The sequence below is a fragment of the Alligator mississippiensis genome, chromosome 11 (genome assembly GCF_030867095.1).
Source record: "Alligator mississippiensis isolate rAllMis1 chromosome 11, rAllMis1, whole genome shotgun sequence".
NCBI classification, from domain to species: Eukaryota; Metazoa; Chordata; order Crocodylia; family Alligatoridae; genus Alligator; species Alligator mississippiensis.
Window position 1 is genome coordinate 34,535,720 of NC_081834.1, and position 20,503 is coordinate 34,556,222.

General features: G+C 48.0%; 1 protein-coding gene and 1 pseudogene across 1 annotated transcript; both read right to left on the reverse strand.

Annotated features, from left to right (window-relative positions):
- Positions 1 to 6,471: 6,471 nt before the first annotated feature.
- On the reverse strand, positions 6,472 to 10,080 carry LOC102558113 (beta-1,3-galactosyl-O-glycosyl-glycoprotein beta-1,6-N-acetylglucosaminyltransferase 3). Its single transcript, XM_006272145.4, has one exon. The coding sequence runs from the start codon at positions 9,937 to 9,939 to the stop codon at positions 8,617 to 8,619; it is 1,323 nt and encodes a 440-aa protein (XP_006272207.3). The 5' UTR covers positions 9,940 to 10,080; the 3' UTR covers positions 6,472 to 8,616.
- Positions 10,081 to 18,637: 8,557 nt separating this feature from the next.
- On the reverse strand, positions 18,638 to 19,706 carry LOC102558343 (beta-1,3-galactosyl-O-glycosyl-glycoprotein beta-1,6-N-acetylglucosaminyltransferase 3-like; annotated as a pseudogene).
- Positions 19,707 to 20,503: the final 797 nt, after the last annotated feature.

A 20,503-nucleotide genomic window follows, 5' to 3' on the forward strand; every position in this document is an offset into this window, starting at 1 on the left:
GGTCCAGTTTCTCTAGTCTCTCATCGTAGGGCTTGGCCTGCAAGCCCTTAACCATACGAATGGCCCTTCTCTGGACCCTCTCCAGGTTATCCGCATCCCTCTTGAAGCGCGGCGCCCAGAATTGCACGCAGTACTCCAACTGCGGTCTGACCAGCGCCCAATAGAGGGGAAGTATCACCTCTTTGGATCTATTCGTCATGCATCTGCTGATGCACGATAAAGTGCCATTAGCTTTTCTGATGGCTTCGTCACACTGCCGACTCGTGTTCATCTTGGAGTCCACTAGGACTCCAACATCCCTTTCCACTTCCGTGCCACCCAGCAGGTCATTTCCTAGGCAGTAGGTGTGCTGGACATTTTTCCTCCCTAGGTGCAGCACTTTGCATTTCTCCTTGTTGAATTGCATTCTGTTGTTTTCTGCCCACTTGTCCAACCTATCCAGGTCTGCTTGCAGCTGTTCCCTGCCCTCCGGCGTGTCCACATCTCCCCATAGCTTTGTGTCATCCGCAAACTTGGACAGAGTACACTTCTCTCCCTCATCCAAGTTGCTGATGAAGACGTTAAAGAGTATCGGTCCAAGGACCGAGCCCTGCGGGACCCCACTGTCCACACCCTTCCAGGTCAAAACCGACCCATCCACCACGACTCTCTGGGTGTGACCCTCCAGCCAATTCGCCACCCACCGGACTGTGTAGTCATCCAAGTTACAGCCTCTTAACTTGTTCACCAGTATGGGGTGGGATACCGTATCGAAGGCCTTCCTGAAGTCTAAGTATACGACATCCACCCCTCCTCCTGTGTCCAGGCGTTTCGTAACCTGGTCATAAAAAGAAACTAGATTAGTCAGGCACGATCTGCCTGCTACGAACCCGTGCTGGTTTCCCCTCAGCATAATTTGTCCTGCCGGGCTCTCACAAATGTGAGCCTTGATAATTTTTTCAAAGACTTTACCAAGGATGGAGGTGAGACTGACTGGCCTATAGTTGCCCGGGTCCTCCTTCCTCCCCTTCTTGAAAATAGGGACCACATTGGCCCTTTTCCAGTCCTCCGGGACTTGGCCCGTGCTCCACGAGCGATCAAATATTCCCGCCAGTGGCTCTGCAATGACGTCGGCCAGTGCCTTCAGTACCCTTGGATGGAGCTCATCTGGGCCTGCCGACTTAAAGGCATCCAGTTCTTCCAAGAGACTCTGCACCATCTCAGGGTCTACGCATGGTAGTCTGGCACCTTGCTGCTGCCTCTCTACAACCCCAGTGAGAGATTTGTCGCGCCCCTCGCTTAGGAACACTGAGGCAAAGAACTCGTTGAGGAGTTCAGCCTTGTCCCCCCTGTCTGTCACCAATTGCTTCTGTCCATCTAGCAGGGGTCCTATTCCTCCCTGGGCCTTCCTTTTACTCCCTATATATCTAAAAAAACAATTTCTTGTTGTCCTTTACTTGGGATGCCATCCTCAGCTCCATGGTAGCTTTGGCCCATCTAACTGCCTCCCTACAAGCGCGAGCAGAGGAGGTATACTCCTCTTTGGTGATCTCTCCCTGTTTCCACTTTTTATGTGCCCCCCTTTTGGCCCGTAGGCTGCCCTGGATTTCTCTGGTCAGCCAAGGAAGCCTCCTGGCCCCTTTCCCTCTTTTTCCTCACATCGGGATCGTCTCCCTTTGTGCCCAAAGGATCATTTCCTTAAGGCACAGCCACCCTTCTTGGGCTCCCATCACTTCAAAACTCCTACTCTGCAGTGCATCCTTGACTAATCGCCTGAGTTCATTGAAATCAGCTTTCCTAAAGTCTAGCACTTTCACCCTACTAGTTACCTTTCCCACTCGACGTCTTATGAAGAATTCTATTATTAGGTGATCACTACCTACCTACCATCACTACCAGATGGCTACTGATCTGTAGGTCCCCTACCATGTCATCCCCCGCTGCCAATACCAGATCCAGTAAGGCATTCCCCCTAGTAGGACCATGTACCTCCTGTGTCAGGTGGAGGTCCTGTACACAGGTTAGAAACCTGCGTGAATGGTGGGACTTTGCTGTCTGCGTCTCCCAGCAGATGTCTGGGTAGTTTAGGTCCCCCATGACTACTGCCTCCTTAGCTTTTATGGTCTCTGAGAGCTGCCTCAGGAGCCCCAAATCTAGTTCTTCCCCTTGGTGTGGGGGTCTGTAGCAGACCCCTACCACCAAATCCCTTTCTCCTTGCCCCCCATGTAACCTAACCCACAATCCTTCTACTTCCTCATCCTTCGATTCCGTCTTGATGAGGGTCGATGTATATTGCTCATTGACATAGAGCACAACCCCTCCCTCTTTCGTCCCCACCCTGTCCTTTCTGTACAGCCTATAACCCTCAATATGTACCGCCCAGTCGTGGGACGAATCCCACCAGGTTTCTGTTAGCCCTACTAAGTCATAGGTGTTTTCTGCAAGCAGGAGCGCTAGTTCATCCTGCTTGTTCCCCATGCTCCTGGCATTAGTATATAGGCACTTGAGCCCTGTGACTGGTGCCTTTGCTGCCCCCCAGCTCCGAATCCCAAGGGGCCCCTTATTTCTTACCTGCTTATTGATTACCTGTGCTGTACTGCTGTCCGCCCCATGGCTTGCAGGTTCCCAATGTTCTCCTTCTTCAGGCTGGGCTATCCTTGTGGGTGCCACATGGTTTGGTGGTCACAAGCTTCAGCTTGTGATCCAGTTCTGCATGTGATAATGTGGCTTAGTGGATGATGGGTAAGTAGCCTGAAGCTGAAAGAACCTGTTCTATTCATTTGTCTGCTCTGCAGTTTAGCAGCTAGGTTAGACCTTAAGCAACATGTATCACCTAGTCTCTACTGGCTGCTTTTATAACATGCTTTGAGAATTAAGGAACAAAATGTATTAAATGAGAACTAAGTATCATAACTTTTGACCACATTTTAAATAGGTCTGCTAATTTACAGTTTAAAGCTAATTAGTTTTTATGATATCATGATTCATAGGTAGGCAGGCAAAGGTTCTTTGAGTAGATGTGATATCTTTTATCAGACCAACTGAGTAGTTGGAAAGAAATTCTTAGCAAGCTTTTGGGAGCAATCACTCTTCTTCAGGCATAGGGAGCCTCTACTGTTCCGAGTCTCCAAGGAATGAGAGAAGCTAAAAGCATGGCAGGATGTCAGTGAGAATGTAAATAGGTAGAAATTAGGAGAACGAAAAGTAGAGCAGGGAAGGGAGTAGGGAAGAAACTGTGTGTGTGGGGCGGGGGGGAGCCAAAGGTGAGAAAGGGAAGAGCCTCTACAGCAGGGGTAGGCAACTTTTTTTGGCCGGAGTGCCAGAAAACCCACGTCTACCTTGGAAGGTGCCGGAGTACCAACATGCCGGAGCCCAGAGCAGCTGTTTGCAGCTGGCCCATGGAGCCTGGTCTACTTGCAGCCTCCCAGCCCCCTGCTGGGAGCAGCCTGGTCTCTGTGGCTGGCAGCAGCTGCTGAGAGCCTGGGCTGGTGCTGGTGTGCTGAGCAAAATGGCCTTGCATAATGGCCTTGCATACCATGTGCTGGGTGTTGCTGACCTCTGCTCTACATAAAGAGGCTGCCTGTGAAAAAGGAAATAGCTGAAAATTAGGAAGACAAAGGACAGAAAAGTACGTGGGAGGGGGGAAAGAAAAGTGTAAGAGGTCAGGTTAGGCAGGTACCTGGTGAATCAGATGTCAGGCAGGTTGTAATGTGTCATAAATCCAATGTCTATATCGAGTACATGATTATTTGTATCCAGTAGATTTTTGAAGTGACATTCGGAGGCTTGTCTACGAAAGGTGTTTTGTAAATTTCCTTTGAGGATTAGAACTGAGAGATGGGAGCGGGAATGACTGATTCATAGGTATGTATTTTGATGTCTTTTGAAGACATTGTTTTGTTAGAATCTTTTTTTATTTATTCATCCTCCAGTCTGGGAGTTGTTTCCTATCCTTTCATGAGGAAAACAACTCTTTTGAAAAGCCTATGTTTGTTTGTGTTTGCAGCTACCTGCGACTATTTTGGGACCTAAACCTTTTGTTAAGGAAATCTCTTTGTTCCTTAACCACAGCATACCATGAGAAACTCAGACCTAGAAGTAAAGTAAGACAAAATAAAAGCACTGGATTAGAAAGAGGCATTTCATCTGAAGGCAGGCAGAAGGCATTACAGACTAAATCAGAGATTAGAAGTCATTCAGAAATGAAACTACATAAACACTAGGCCCGTGCAAAGTGCCTGGATATATCTGCCCATCCCTGAGTGACACAACTAGGCTGAATCCAGTTATCTCAGGAAAAAATGGAACTTAAACCAGCTCCTCCAAATAGAATAAACTGAGTCTGTTGCTGGTATAATCTGGCCCTTTACAGAGGGAGGGAGGATTGCAGTATTTTTTCTTCTAGGTAAAATAAAACAGGCAGGGTCTTAGGTAGAAATAAAAAGAACAACCTAATTTATATTCCAGGTTTTTTAAAAAGTTGAGTTTATAACTGGACTTTTTTAAAGTTTTAGTTGGCTCTTTGGCAGACCAGACCAGGTTGGCCCTTCCTGCTTCCTACTCCCTAAGGTTCTGTACTAAAACGTATGTTCTTACATGCAATTAATTGTCTAACACATAAAACATGGAAAATATTTTTTTAAATCTAGAGAATCTATAGGTGTTCTTCGGAGACAGGTAAAAGCTGCTAAAGCAGCCAAGCATATATGCACTTCTGTATCTATTCAGGGAGGTTGTATTCTCCCATTCTATGCTTTGCAGAGAGGTTGGAAGAACAGCAGCAAAGGGCCTGCTTCCAACAGCTTTCACTTTCACTCAGGCAAGGTGGGTGTTTTTGCTAGCAGTCCTTTATTACTCTACATTATAAGCTCTTATACAGGCTCTGAATTGCTCCTTTCACAGATGTGGTGGTCGGGAATTCAACTGGTTTAAATGTGCTTCTATTCAGAAGTTTTTAAATGAGAGAGAAAGAGCCCTTCCCCTGCTGGACAGTCAGAGATCCAAACATTTCTCTGCAATGTGGGAGATGAACTTCCAGCCCCGCTCTGGGCACTTCAATGATAGATTTAATCTGAGTCTCCTACATTCCAAGGAAGTGTCTTGACCACTGAGCAATGGACTGAATTTCTCTGTCACCCGAATAATTTATACAAAATTGAACATATCCAACTGGTAAACTTGAGAGAGATCCCACTTCAAAATCCCAGTACCCTCATGAGGAGATATTTACTTTGTATGATATAAAAACTCAGACTTGAGTTCCCAACCCCTGCTTTCTAGATGAAAGATGTTTGATATGATCTCTTTCTCTCTACCCCAAGACCTGAGAAAAGCTGAACTTAGTATGTTATTGTGAAAAGCAAATTGGCTTTTTCCAACAAAAAAGGAATATTGGAAGAATTTCGAATAGGTTGATTCGGTGTTCACCTGTTCTACAAAAGTGTCCACTTTTCCTGAAGTCTGAAAGACAGTTTTAGTTTTAGGTGGGATTTAAGGTGCAAACTGTGCCAGCATATCTTGTTGAAACCGAATAATCCTAGTTGCAACTGCTAACTGAGAAGTTATGTATTTGGGAGTTTATTCTTGCTGTGAGAACACCACAAACGTAAATGCAGTACCTATAAGAAAGTATGCGCTTTATCTGCAACTAATACTTCCTTCTAGTACACTGAACTTCCCCACATTTAAGGAAGCTGAACTGGTTTAACCAGGCTGTCCTCCTCTCTCAGGTCTTGCCAGTTAGCGTGGCTGGGGTGTGTACTCTGAAGTCACTCATTCTGCTTTTTTTTTTTTTTTTTTTTTTTGAAAATGCCACCTGCTTATATATGAGATAAATTGGTTAACTTGCTTTTAGCCTTGAAATGTTTGTCCTGCATGTAGAAAGAGTTAGAATGAACTTGTTAATCCATGGAAAAATCAAAATAACAGTGAATGCTAAAACCTGAAGCAGTTATGTTGTAAAATGGCAAATGTGGATAGCACACTTATTCTTTATAGAAATACAATTTAGCTCTTGGAAACCAAACGTGTGTTTAGGCTCATTCTTAGTTTTAAGCATGTGAGTAATCTCATTTAAGCCCTTGATTCTATTCATATGAATAAAATCGCACATCTCAGTGTTGACAGTATCAAAGCCTTGTCATAATTTTGTAGGTTGCCTATATAAGGTGTCTGAACTCGGACACCTTCTCATGTGTAGTGGTGCTATCCACTGAAATTGTTGTCCTTCTCCTCCCCTCACTAGTTTCATGATTGCATACTTCTTTAGTACTACTGAATTTATGATTAAGGCTATTTTTAGTTAGGTTGCTGTATTTTAAGTAACAGTACTATTGTCCTAGCAGGTTTTTAAACACACCCAAAAATTTAGTACTGCTAAGTTCTAGAAAAAAGCCATTTTAACTCTGTTACAATAGCTCGCACGGCCATGTAGCTTGACAAAAACCTCAGCGTATTGAAATTTCTTTAAAAAATAATCTGATGATAGTAAGATGGATTTCAGTAGCCTTTATTTGCCCCAGACATTCATACAGTAATACTTCATGTCCCCAGGTAGGCCTGATATAATGCTTTACTACTCAAAATAAGTACTGGGTAACTCTTTTATGTGCTTTGAAGTATTAGCCCAGAGAAGACAGAACTGAAGCTCAACATGATAGACAAGAAAAGCGGAGCAAAAACAGAGATGTCTCTAGGCAGGTACAACAGAGAAATGAATGGGTGTGCTACTCCAGCCACAAATGATTGATTACAAGAGAAGAATGATCATTGACTAATATTAGGGTTAAATGCCACATTTTCCATTGAACGCTCAGCTGTGTAAATTTTGAGAGAACCCCTTTTTTGGTAAGTAATTTTCACTGGTACTTTTTCTTCAAGAATCTTGGTGCTTTTGTTTCATGTGTGTCCCCCTCCCCACAATACAGATGGGTAAACAAAGTCTAGAGTGGTTAAATGGCTTTGGTCACTGAGCATAACACCCCCTCAACAGCCCAGAGGCAGGCCTTATCCGGTCACCTATCATCCTTTCTGTTCTCGTCAGGTACGTCATAAAAGTTAGAAAATGCCCGAGGAACCGGATGCTGGGCTTGGTCTGTTATATATTATTTGATTTCACGTCTTCAAGTTAAGTAACTTATACCATCTGCAATATGGCTTCTGGTTAGCTTTTAACGAAAGTACCTGTTTAAAACAAACAAAGCTTAACCATACAAGGCAATCAAAGGAGGGGAGAGGAGGGGGGAAGCCAGGAGTGGACCTGAGTTGCATAGTAAGAAGGCTTGTGCTGAGGGTGGCTGTTCAGATACTGAAGCAAAGCTTGGAAGGGAGAGGACAGAAAAATGAAGCAGTTTGTTCTCTTATAGAAACTACTTTAAATTGTGAATGTTGATTAAGGTTCTGCTCCTACAGAAGGGAAAAACTCTGAGACAATGCTTTCAAGACTTATTTCCTGTCCATCCTTAATTTACTTGAAGTGTGTTTTAAATAGGGAGGTATGTATGGTAAAATAGGAGACTGGAAGAGCAGAGCAAAATTAAGAGGGTGGAAAATTGATTAATTAGATGAACCCCCCAAAACTGTTCTGTAAACATTCCTGAACCAATAAATCTGTAATGCCTGTGTGGATAAGATGAATAAAAGAATGAAACAAGAGGGAAGCCAGGGATAGCATGAAGGGAGAGGGGAAGCAGAAGATGGCAGTTGTTTTAGAAGAGCAAGTTTGCTGCCTATGTATGGGTGAAGGGAGGAGGTCCTGCAAGGAATAAAAACAGTCATAAGAGACTCTCTCATTTCAGGCCACCTTTCTGTGATCTTCAGCACTGCATAAAACAACTTTCTGAAGCTGTAAGGGTTATAGAAAGCATTAATCCTTTCAGAGAATTTCTCACAAAAAGACACAACTCATGTTGCAAATGTCCGTGTTGCTGTCCATAAGTGGTATGTTCACAAGGGCAGCCAACTTCTTAAGCACAATTTTAACAGGCAACTTGATGGAACATTTCAGTAACCAGAAGGTCCATGAGAAACATGCTGAACTAGGTCTGAATATCTCTGAACAGTAGTAGAATAAAAACGAACAGGTTTTTACCATTCACATGTGTGCAAAGCCTCTGGCATTGCAGAAGCTCTGTGCAGCTGAGCCTAAGTCCTGAGGTATAAGAACGTAGGTTCTCCCTGCTCCTTCTCCTCCTTCCCCACAGTTGGGGACCCCTGAGAGGACCACCTGGAGCAGCCTCTATATGAACCAGCTCTGAGTATGTGCCCTGCCCCTGGCATGAGAGCCAGGTTTGGGCTGAGACAGTATTTCCTGTGCAGAGAGCAACCCAGATCCCGGGAGAAGGGAGACTGCTGAGGTGGTTTGGGCTGCCAGTCCTGGGCTTCCCCTGCTGAAGCACAGTTAAGTCCGAAGGCTGTGGGGACCTGAGCTGTGGGTTGAGCCTGCTCAGCTTAGCCTCTTGGGTCTCCTCCCTGAGCCAAGCAGGGGCTGGAGGTAGCATCAGGGGAAGGACAGGGCAGACCTGCTTCAGCAATGGCTGCCTAGCAGGTAGGTGGCCCTGCCCCTCAGGCAGCGGTGACAATCGGGCTTTCTGTGCTCGGCAGCCTTGCCCATGCCTCGGACTATGTGCAGCGGTGGGCTCATGACCCTGGGCCAAAGAGCGCCTCGTGGCGCAGGTGCTCCTCCAGGCACTGCACCGCCTGCTCGTCCACACTCAGGTCAAACTTGTTGGCCAGCAGGTGCTGCTGCTGGAGTATCCAGGGCAGGTCCCCCAGGCCGTAGATGCAGATGGCGTGGCGGTGCGTGCCGGTGCAGGGTGGGTAGGGTGCCCCCCGCTGTATGTCACCCTCCAGGTAGTGCCACTTGACTAAGCGCGCCAGGGAGTTCATGTCAGACAGCTCGTACTTGTCGTTGGGTGGCAAGGCGCCCGGCACGCCCGGCAGGCGCTGCAGCGTGGCCCACACGTGCTCGTCGGGGCTGTACGTGTCCTGGGCCCAGGCCAGCAGGCGCTGCGCCTCGGGGCTCTCCAGGACATGGCGCACGAAGCCCCGCGTCACCACTATGTAGGCGTTACCCGTGAACATGTTGGCACTGCCCAGCGGCGGGGGGCTCTTGGTCACCCCGGTGCGCACCAGGGTGCCACCCTCAGATACTTCGTGCTGGTAGCGCCAGCGCTCGCGCTTGATGGCCGAGGGCCGCTCTGACTCCATGTTGTTGCGGCCGCGGAGCAGCTGCAGGGCCCGCACGATCTCGGCGTTGGTCTTGAGGGGGAAGTCGGTGCCGCAGGTGTTGAGCAGGTAGCGCCAGGGCTCGGGCCGGCGCAGCAGGTCCTCCATGCAGTTGAGGTCGGCCTGCAGGCGCGACCAGGACGCGTAGACGACGTGCTCCAGCCGGCTGGCCACGAAGACGTTGGGGAAGCAGGCGGCCAGGGCACGCACGGCCTGCAGGAAGGCAGCGGGCGCCTTGGCGTCCACGTGCACGCAGTACAGGTTCTGCGGCGCGTACACGGCCCGCAGCAGGCGCTCGAACAGCTCCAGCTGGTCGTGGATGACCATGGAGAAGGCGAGCGGGAAGGCCGCCTCCTCCTCGCTCAGCGCCACCTGCACGAAGCGCCGCCGGGCGCGGTAGCTCGCGCAGTCCGCCGTCAGGTTCAGGTAGTCGGCGGGCGTGAGCGGCGCCCGCCCGTCCTTCAGCGCCCGGCTGCTGCCCAGCGCGGCCCGCAGCGCCGCCTCGTCGCCGCGCACGATGCGCGAGCAGTTGAGGGGCGCGGGCGCGGCCAGGCGCAGCGCGGGGTAGAGCCGCTCCCGGCACAGCCGCCGCCGGGCCGGCGCGGTGCCGACGCCCAGCTCGTGCGGGCTGCAGCCGCCCAGCCGCCCCGCGCCGCCCAGCAGCGCCAGCAGCAGCAGCGCGGGCAGCAGCGCCAGCAGCAGCGGGCGCAGCCGCTTCTTCTCGCAGCGCCGCATCCCCCGGGTGCCGCCGGACCTGGCGTCGGAGGGGTGCGGGCTGCCGGCTAAAGAAGGGCGCGGCGGGCAGGGAGGGAGCGCCGGTCCCCGCCCCGCCCGGCTCTGCCCGGCCCCGCTGCGGGCGGGGGGAAGTCCGTGAAAGTCCCCGCGGGACGGAGCCGCCCTGCCCCGCCCCGCCCCGCCCGCGCGGAGGAGGGGGGGCAGCGCGGGCTCGGCCGCTCGCCGCCTGCCTGCGGGGAAGGGCACCGGGGAAAGCGCTGCCCCGGCGCGATCCCGGGGTTTGTGCCTCGGAGCCTCCTGCCTCCCTGTCCCCCTTCTCTTCCCCGTCCCGGCCGTGGGCTGCGGCTGCGGCTGCGGCTGCGCCCGCCCGCTCTGCCGGGACGTGGCTCAGGGCTGCCGGGCGACTGGGTTTTGTTGTTAAGTTCGATGCGATCCCACGGGCTGAGCCTGGAACCCTTTTCTGGGGGCGCGGGCGCAGATGTGGCCTACAGCAGTGGTTCTCAACCTTTTTTTTTCCGCAGACCACTCAGCGGACCGTTTCATAAACGTTTGGTTTTTGTTGTGCAAATCAACGCGCACAACTCCTGTTGCAATATCCGTAGTCTTACCACTCTAATACAATGGATGTGCCTGGGTTTTTTGAGCAACGCTCTGGGAAGCCGGGTGTGATGTTTGCCAGCTTCAGCTGTAGGTCACCTTTCTGCAGACCACCTGAATGGGGCTCGTGAACCACAGTTTGAGGACCTCTGCCCTGGAGGAAAGAGAAGTAACCTGAGGCAGAGGAAATCTGGATTAATTTATTATTTGTCTGACATGAGTCTGACAGAATTCATTAAACCTAAAGAAACATAAATGTTTCTTTAGGTTTAATCAGCTACTTGGAATGAATACTGATAAAATCATCAATCACACCCTGGACAGTAACTTTTGGGGTGTACTATTTATGCCACATCAGCCATAGGAAGCTGCTTTAGAAATGCTGTGAATCTTAATTTGAATCAGTCCCAGAGGGCAAGAAGGAGCAGGAACAAAACTACTCATTTGCTATGGGACCTTGAATAACAAGAACCATGACTCCAGGTCTTTGTTCTCACCGCTGCCACCAACAGAGCAAAATGCTTTGCACACAGGGCCTGAGCCAAACCTGTACAGAGTCCAGGGGCCTAGAAGTCTTCTAGCACTTCACAGGCTTCCTTCAGTGACTCTCACAACAGTGCTGCAAATTGAATAAACACGACTTTTGCCAGGGTCCAAGAGGCCAGGTGACCTAGGCAGTGTCACACAGCTAGTTTGTGTCAGAGCAAGATTTAAGAAAGCAAAATAGTTTCTCCTGGCTGCTGTGTCTGTTAGGCAAAAACATCCAAAGGGAGCTGTGAGGGCAACTAGCTTCTGCAAAAAGGCTCCTAATTTGGCTTTCCAGTACTAGAGACAAAATCAGTGGCTATTCCTAGAAAGGTAGTTACATACTTTAATACTGCACTGCTAGACAGGTTAGGGATAGAGACCATGTCATGAGTTTCATGGTAGCTAGGGTCAGGAGGGACCTGAACAGATCATCTAGCCTGACCCCCTGCCACAGGCAGGAATGAATGCTGGGTTTACAAGACCCCAGACAGGTGATCATCTGACCTCCTCTTGAATATGCCCAAGGTAGGGGCGAGGACCACTTCCCTGGGAAATTGGTTCCAGATTGTGGCCACCCTAACTGTAAAATATTGCCTTCTGATCTCCAACCTAAACCTATTCTCCATCAGCTTATGACCATTGTTCCTCGTCACCCCAGGTGGTGCTGGGGAGAAAAGCGCTCTGCCTATTTGTTGTTGATCTCCCCTGATGAGTTAGTAGGCAGCCACCAGGTCCCCCCTCAGCCTCCTCTTGCTGAAGCTGAACAGGTTCAGGTCCTTCAGTCTTTCCTCATAAGGCCTGTCCTGCTGCCCTCTCACCAAGCGGGTGGCCCTCCTCTGAACCCTCTCCAGGCTGGCCACATCCCTTTTGAAGTGTGGCACCCAGTACTGTGAATATGACTATAATACAGAGTTGGGCAAAATGCAATCTGTGGGCCAGAGGCGGCCTGCCAGGCCATTCTGTCCAGCCTGCGGGGCCCCTAAAATTTTTACAAAATTAATATTGCCCCTGGCTGCCTGTCATGCGGCCCTCAATGGCTTGCCAAAACTCATTAAGCAACCCTCCACCCAAAATAACTGCCCGCCCCTGCGTAATGCCAGGTTCAGGGCACAGAAGCTCAGTAGCAATGACTGCATCTGAACAATGTATGGGTTTTTAACACTAGGTTTAGGGTTATGTTTTCTCTGCATAGTAGCCTTTAGGAGAGTGGTGCATTAACTAAAAAAAAGTAAAAAAACAAAGCAGGTTGTCTGGTTTCTGGGTGCTAGGACAAGGTGTTGTGATCTAGAACTGCACAGGCTGAGGTAAGCCAGCTGTTCTCTGCATGATCTTTACTGGTTCTGATCACGATAGCGATGACAAACACAAGCAACCTTTCTCATGGTATTTGAGGACTGATCTACATTTGCAAAATCTGTCTGCCTAACTATGTTGGCCATGGCTTAGTCCCCACCCATCCTCCATCTACCCCCACCCTTCATCTACTTCTGAATGACACAAGTATGCTGAGATTCAGTTTCACCAGCAAAATGTAGCTTAAACCAAGGGCCCCTCTACACTTGCAGGTAAAAGTGTGATGGGATCTAAGATGTGATCCATGCAATCAAGCCTCCTGCCACGTCACACATTCATGACAGGAAGTGTGATTTTGGGAATTGCCCATTAGATCTCATTGCACCTTATTGCTGGTGCAAGGGAAGCCCGATCCCAGAGCTGCTGTGATCTCCCAGCCGCAGGGTGCCCCGTGCACCCCTGGGGCTGGGAAATTGCAGAAGCACCTGCTGGCGGCTGGGAACAAGAGGCGGGCCCTGTGTGGGGTGCTGCCGGGACCCAGAGTCTGCAGCTGCTGGGCACTGCTGGGGTTGAGAGTCCCTTCAGCTGTGGGGCTCCCAGCCCTGATTGCACATGGTGCACCCCTGAAGTGGAGAGCCTGGTCAGTAGGGCTGTGCGAAGCTTCGGTCCCTGATTTGATTTGGCAGAGACTCGGCCTGATTCGTTGGCCAAATCTCCAAATCCATATCAAATCAGAGGACCCTTTAATCTCTCCGAATCGAATCAGAACCCTCCAAATCAATTCGGAAAGATTTGTAGATTGGGACATAGACACAGCTTTAAATGTTTTTTCTACATACCTCTAGGTACCAGGAGGCTCATGAATGCTGCAATGCTGGGGCGGATGGAGTGTACCCCAGCACGCTCGGCAGCAGACCCAGAAGTGGACCAAAAGCACTTCCGGTCCACTTCTAGGTCCACCAGAGAGCGCGCTCTGCCCCCCTCCCCCCCACAATGTCTCCCCTGGCTCAGTGACTGGTGCCTCCTGGCCAAACTGGGAGGGCGCAGGGTGGGGCACCCGTGCACTCCCTGGCGGACCTGGAAGTGAACCAGAAGTACTTCCGGTCCACTTCCAGGTTCACTGCTGGGCATGTGGAGGGCCCCACCCCTCACTCCTGTGGGATGCTTCATGCGCCCCAGCATCGCAGCATTCACAAGCTGCGCTGGTACCTCAAGGTATGTAGAAAAAACATTTAAAGCTGTGTCTATGTCCGAATCTCAGATTCTCTGAATCGGCATCGAATCTTCAAGTTCGGATTCGGCTGAATTGAATTGGGGTCAGTGATCTGAATCGACTAATCAAATCACTGCCCCTGATTCAGTCCAAATCTGAATCGAATAGGGCCTGCTTCACACACCCCTACCGGTCTGCTGCAGGGTCTCCGAGCTGCAGGGACAGATCCAGCTTTAATTTGCATGTATAGTAGGGTGGGAACTACCTATAAAGTTATTACACATTTTCCAACAATAGCTTTATAGCTGGTTAGACCTTTTCATAGCATGATAGTTAATTTGCATGTGTAGCTAGTCTAAATTAATTGCACAGTTAACCCAGTATTTGTGTGATACATGTAATGTGTAGAGGGGGCCCAAGTCAAGACAAGTCAAGTTAGTTCCAAGACTGCACTGAATGTTGGGGCACTTTTGGTGTGGCAATAATTTTATTCCATTCTTCCTGGTCTTCTGCAATCCTTGTACAATCAGTCAGTTTTATTCCTGTCCAGTCTTTGATGGTAGTCTAGCTTGTCCTAGGTCTTCCTTTTCTTCTTTGTCCATCCACAGCACCCTGTAGAATGGTGTTGATAAGAGTGCTGGGCCTTTTTGTTACGTGTCCAAACCACTGCATCTTTCTTCTTACGATTTCAAGTAAGGGTTCGTATTTGTCAACTTCATCTGATTTCATCTTTCACAGATTCATTTGTTCTGCATGTAGTGTAGGGTATGCATAGCACTGCATTTCAGAGGTCTCTATTTGCTTTTCCAGTGCTGTAGTGCGTGTCTAGGTCTTGCAGAATTGTTGAAATGACAACAGCATATAGTAGGTGTAGTTTGGTTTTCATTGTGACATTGCTGCTAGTCCAGATTTTCTTCAGCTTTGCTAGTTGTCCAATGGCAATGGCTATACTTGTTTTTACTTCTTTTTCTGATGTAGCTTTTTCTTGTTTCTGTGATGGTTGTTCCAAGGTATTTAAAATGTGTTACTTTTTTCTAGCTTCTCATTACCAATTGTTATTGATGCATCATCATTGCTACTGGCTGATGTTATAAATACTTTGCTTTTCTCCACACTAATTTCCATTCCATATCTCTTTGTAGCCTTATGCAGCCTTTCTGTTATTTCCTTAAGCTCTTCTACAGTTCTAGCTATAAGGTCAATGTCATCAGCAAAAGGAAGATTGTTAATGTCTCATCCTCCAACTGACACTGTTCCAGTGAAGTTTTCTAAGGCATCTGACAAGATTTGTTCCAGGTATAAATTAAATAAGCATGGTGAAAGAAGACAGTTTTGACATACTCCTACTGAGGTTGCAAACTACTCCACAATGTTGTTGTTAAGCAGGACTCCACTACTTGTATTGTTGTAGAGTTCTTCTAGAAGACTTATTAAGGTGGGACTGATGTTAGGCAGGAAAGGTTCTTTGTGTAGATGTAGTATCTTTTATTAGACTGAGTATTTGGAACAACGTTCTTTGCAAGCTTTCAAGCACAAGCACCCTTCTTCAGGCATAGGGAGACTCCATAGTTGTTCTGACATCTCCAAAGAATGAAAGTTGAACTGATGTTATGCTTCTTCATTGTCAGACAAAGTGCTTTTCACCACACCCTGTCAAAAGCTTTTAAAAAAGTCTATGAAATTATGATGGAGTTCTTTTTGGTGGTCACAGTATTTTTCACACTTGCTTCTGAGGTTGAAGATCTGTTCTGTGGTGCTTCTTCTAGAGCTGAATCCAGCTTGTTCTTCTGCTAATACAGTCTCTATTTGCGGCTTGAGCCTATTTAGTATTATTTTAAGAAGCACATTACTTGGATGACTGATGAGGCTAATGGTGCAGTAGCTGGTACATTGGTATAGATTCCCCTTCTCTGGGATAGGGATTATTATTGATTTTTGTCCACTGTGTTGACCAGGTTTTCCTTTTCCATATCATATTGCAGACTTTGTACAGTCTGTCAATCGTCTTGTTTCCTGTTCTTAGTATTTCTGCAGGTATATTGTCAGGCCAATTCCTTTTCCATTTTTCATGCTTCTGATGTCTTCTACTTCTTCTCTTGTGATGTCTAAGCTTTTATCTTCTTCTTCTACAGTGCCAGATCCTCCTTTCTCTAGTTAAGTTATTACTTCTGGGTCTGTTTTGACATTATGATTGTACAAAGGGAGCCCAAGTAGAATACACTGGATCTGTTGCTGGTCTAATCTAATAAAGATTTAGCTGTACTTTAAATAGTAGACAAACATTTAGTATGAAAGGTTTCATACTAGATTAAATTAAAAATGGCAGGGCTTCTGGGCAGAAATGAGAAAAGAAGAACCTAATTTGATTAATTCCCCAAATAAGGGAAGAGTTGGGTATGAAACTATATGCTACCATTCTAGAAATACTGCCATTTTACCAGCTTTTTACCTGTCCTCCCCAAAAACATATTTCTATCTCATTTAAAGTTTACCTATGTTGGAAAGTCACATGCTAGAAAAATGTTTTAGTACAAAATCTTAAGGAACTAATCAGGGATCCCATGCTCAACCACTCAAAATTTCAAAAGAAATTGATGCAACGGATTTGGAAGTAGACATTTTACTTTACAGGTGGGTTTGAAGGACAGCAAGATCTTGGTCTGAATATTCATTCATAGTCAGCTACATTGGATGCTTCAGTTAGCAGTTATTTTTCATTTTATTTGTAAGGTTTCAGGGAAGGTTCTTTGGAGTTATTCAGGGCCTACTTCTACTCCTTTCTCAAATGCAGCTGTTAGGGACCAACTTGGTTTTAATGTGAATCCATTGGCACTGGGTCAACATGGTTTCCTTTATGCAAAAAATTAACTTTTCCCGATTAGTATTTGTAATAACCTCCAGATCATTGGTAATTCTGTTGACAGAGAAACAGATCCACCAGAACTAAGAGGCTAGTGTTTAGGGTATCAGTTTCCAGGTTCAAGTCCTGGTTTTGCCTGACTTGAAGGTGAATCTACCATAATTCAGGAAAGAGCTTTTAGAACTTTTATGCGTTGTAGATAAAGTTATTCTTTTGTGCTATTCCTCCACAAAGAAATATGCCATGCCTGCAATTTTTTTAATTTTTAAAGGTTTCTTTCTTTTCCCAAATGCATACCCCGCCATTTTAAACATTTTTTTTGCAGAACATTTAATAAAACTTTAAATGGTAGTTGTTCAATCTGTGTTCCAACAAACTGAACTGTGATCATCAGATGCATAAAAAACCAGATATCTACAATTCAGTTTCTTTTTGTGTGCATTGTGTAGAAACATGTTCTGCATGTCCAGACCTCTTAGCTCTGAGATGTAAGTGCATGTGTATCCACCGCACCCAAATTAGAACACTTGATTTTTGTAAAGGATATAGATAAACTACCAGTTACAGCTCTGGATAGTCTGGCCAGACTCTGAAACAACCATCAGATTTGTCTTGAGACTGAATAGGTCCTATGCTCAACTCCTGTATAGAGAGAATAATACAGGTTACAGAAAAGAGGAGGAGGGAAATCCTAAACTGGAGCTGGGTGACCACTTTAAATCAGGCTTCCCTTTCTGGAGTAGAAGTTTCCTTAGCCTGTAGTGTAAACTGTAGCAGGGCACTGGGGTGTGCCTGCTCCCTTACAGGAACTAGCAGCCTGTGAGGCTGCTTGCAGGTGGGGCAGGGAGTTAATGAGAGGCACATGATGGGAAGAGGGCTCAGGCTGGAAATATCTAAGCCTAGAGTCCAAGTTGGTCAGGGGTCTCTCTCTCTCACAGCTGCAGGGTAGGTGCTCCATCCTGGGGAGCTAGGCTGACTGCTGTGCTGCTTGTGGGAGCAGCCAGGCTCAGGACACACAAGGAGCAGGGAGCCAGAAGGTATGCCTAGCTAAGGGGTGAGGGAAGGTTCCCCTCTTAAAGGGGCAGAGGGCTGCTTCACCTTGGTATTTTTGTTATATCCCGGGGACTTATGGATATGTTACAGTTTACTCTGGCGGTTTGGGCTGAGACCATGGGACAGTTATGGGCGTCCCATTAGTGCCCATGCGGCATGCGATAGCCTTGAGCTCTGCCAGGGGCAGCCCTGAGGCCTGAGTAGCAGTTGAGCCTAGAGTGGGTACAATGTGGCTACGGTGTAAGGCTACAGGGCCAGACAGGGGGCCAGAGGCCTGGAGCCTGAAAGGGGTGTGAGCAGATGAGGATCAAGGGCCCAGCAGACAGGGCCAGGGGCCTGGTGTACAAAAGAGCCAAATATAATTATGATAACACCCGCGAGGCTTGGGACGTGGTATAGGGGAGGTTAAGGAGCCACACAAAGAGCCCCTAAGGTGATTGTGCCCAGGAGGGGCACAGGCAGATTGAAAGGACCTGCTGGTCTGGGAGCGCAGGACCATTATTGAGGTGACTCAGGGAGAGCCCAGTGGAGATCAACACAGGCTCAGGCTCACGTGGAGCCCACAGCCAGCCTCCCTTTTATAATCTTTATTAAAATCAAGGCATGATAGGCAAGATCAAAAGGGAAGGGCTGCAGTCAGGCCTGAGCCAGGCAGGAGCTGCACGGCCACCAGAGGGTGTCACAGCCACCCCGTGGTCACTGACCTGCTACACAAACCACAGAAGCAGAGTTACTATACTGTACTCTCTGTTCAGTTTTATGCCTCATCTGAACAGGAGCACAACAGAATTAGTCTCAAGAAGCCTCTCCAGGCATTGATGAAAACCGTTTTCTGGAGGTGGTTTTTCTTGAAAAGTGGAGCAGACTTATACTGGATATCTTGGTCCATATTTTAAGGCAAGGGGTTGACAGACTTGTGCAGGTTTCACTGATATGCAAGCAGCATTTAGAGCTTGCCATAGAAAAAAAAAAAAAAGGTTGATTTCGAGGTCTCTGGGCTCAGTGTGGTGTATGCCAGCCCACAGTCTCTGGCTCTGTGCCTTAATTTCTTGTCCAGCTTCCCACTGCTGGACATTGTGAAGGGGCAGAGAGAGGATTTTGCACTGGGATGGTTGGGTCCTACAGTTGTCCCTGTCATCAGTCTTTTCCCCTGCTCAGAACTCTTTCCCAGGCACTGCTTTGTAGCACAGGTATTCTTCCAGGCACCGGCTTGTTGCTCGTCTTTCTGTGGGCCAAGCTGGTCGACGAGCAGATGGTGGTTCTGGAACGTCCAGGGCCAGCCACTGACACCACAGAGACAGACTGTCTGCCTGCTCAGGGTGGGTAGGGCACCCCTTTGCTAGCCTCCCCTTCCAGCTCTTGCCACTTGACTAGCTGCACAGTGGCATTCAGGTCTGACAACTCATGCTTGTCATTGTAAGTGGCTCCTTGTGGCATCTCTGGCATACTTTGCAGGGTGGCCCAGATGTGTTCACCAGGGCTATATGTATCCTTTGACCACTGTAGGATCTGTTGGGCAATAGAGTGACTACCACATAGACACTGCCATAGGTTGGTGGATTTTTCAATGTGTCTGGCCAACTGGTAGAGTCACCCACTTCATAAGCGAACTTCCAGCGATGGAACTTCTTGGCCTCTGAGGGCTTTTCTGGCTTCAGGCTGTTTTTTACTTTCAGAAGCTTCAGGGCTTGGAGGATCTTGGCATTGATCTTGAGTGCAAAGTCAGTGCCACATGTATTCAGGAAGAATTGCCAGGGTATTGGATGCTGGAGCAGGTCTTCCATGCAGTTGATGTTGGCCTGAAGCATTGACCAGGATGCATAGACCACCCACTTCAGATTGCTGGCCCAAAGACATTGGGGAAACAGGATACGATCCCATGTACTGCCTTCTGGAAGTCCTTAGGAGCTTGGCATCTGTATGGACACAGCAGAGATTCTGCGGGGCATACAGGGCCTGCAACAGCCTCTCACACATCTCAATGTTGTTGTGGATCACCATGAACTATGTGGTGTGGCGGGGGGTACAATCCACCTCCTCACTCAGTGGGACCTCAAGAAACTAGTTCTTGGCTTTGAAGAGCCTGCAGTTTGCTATTAGTTTCAGGCTGTCTGCTGGTATTAAAGACTTCCTTTTTTTCCTAAAGTCCAGGTTGCACAAGCAAGCTGCCTGCATAGCTTCCATGTCCCTTCTAATGATCTGAGAGCACGTGATTTTGCCCATGGAATATAGCCTCAGGCATTGATTAGAATTAACCCTTTTACACTGGCTTTTGTACTATAAGGTGGTTATACCCCAGACTTGGAAGCTGCACTCCCAAACAGTGAATTTCCTCGCTGTAATGGGCAACAGCATGAGCAAGTTCCAAAGCAGCAGGTAGTGATTCTGACAAAACCACTTTCTCTCACAACACCATATATCCTCACAGGCGGTGAAAGTTCACAGCTGGTTTGAAAAGATTAGAAGACATAGTTACACTAAGTAAAAAAACTATGTCCCCTTAGTCATCAAGAACCCTAAGTCACCAAATTTGCTTCCAGAGCAGGAACCAGGATATTAGAGCTCCTTGAACAAACTTCTTACCTGCTGTGGTTTGGGGGGTTTTTTCCCACTCATCACGCTTAGTATTCATAGATTCATAGATTCATAGATGTTAGGGTCGGGAGGGACCTCAATAGATCATCGAGTCCGACCCCCTGCATAGGCAGGAAAGAGTGCTGGGTCTAGATGACCCCAGCTAGATGCATATCCAACCTCTTCTTGAAGACCCCCAGGGTAGGGGAAAGCACCACCTCCCTTGGGAGCCTGTTCCACACCTTGGCCACTCGAACTGTGAAGAAGTTCTTCCTAATGTCCAGCCTAAATCTGCTCTCTGCTAGCTTGTGGCCATTATTACTTGTAACCCCCGAGCGCGCCTTGGTGAATAAAACCTCACCAATTCCCTTCTGTGCCCCTGTGATGAACTTATAGGCAGCCACAAGGTCGCCTCTCAACCTTCTCTTGTGGAGGCTGAAGAGGTC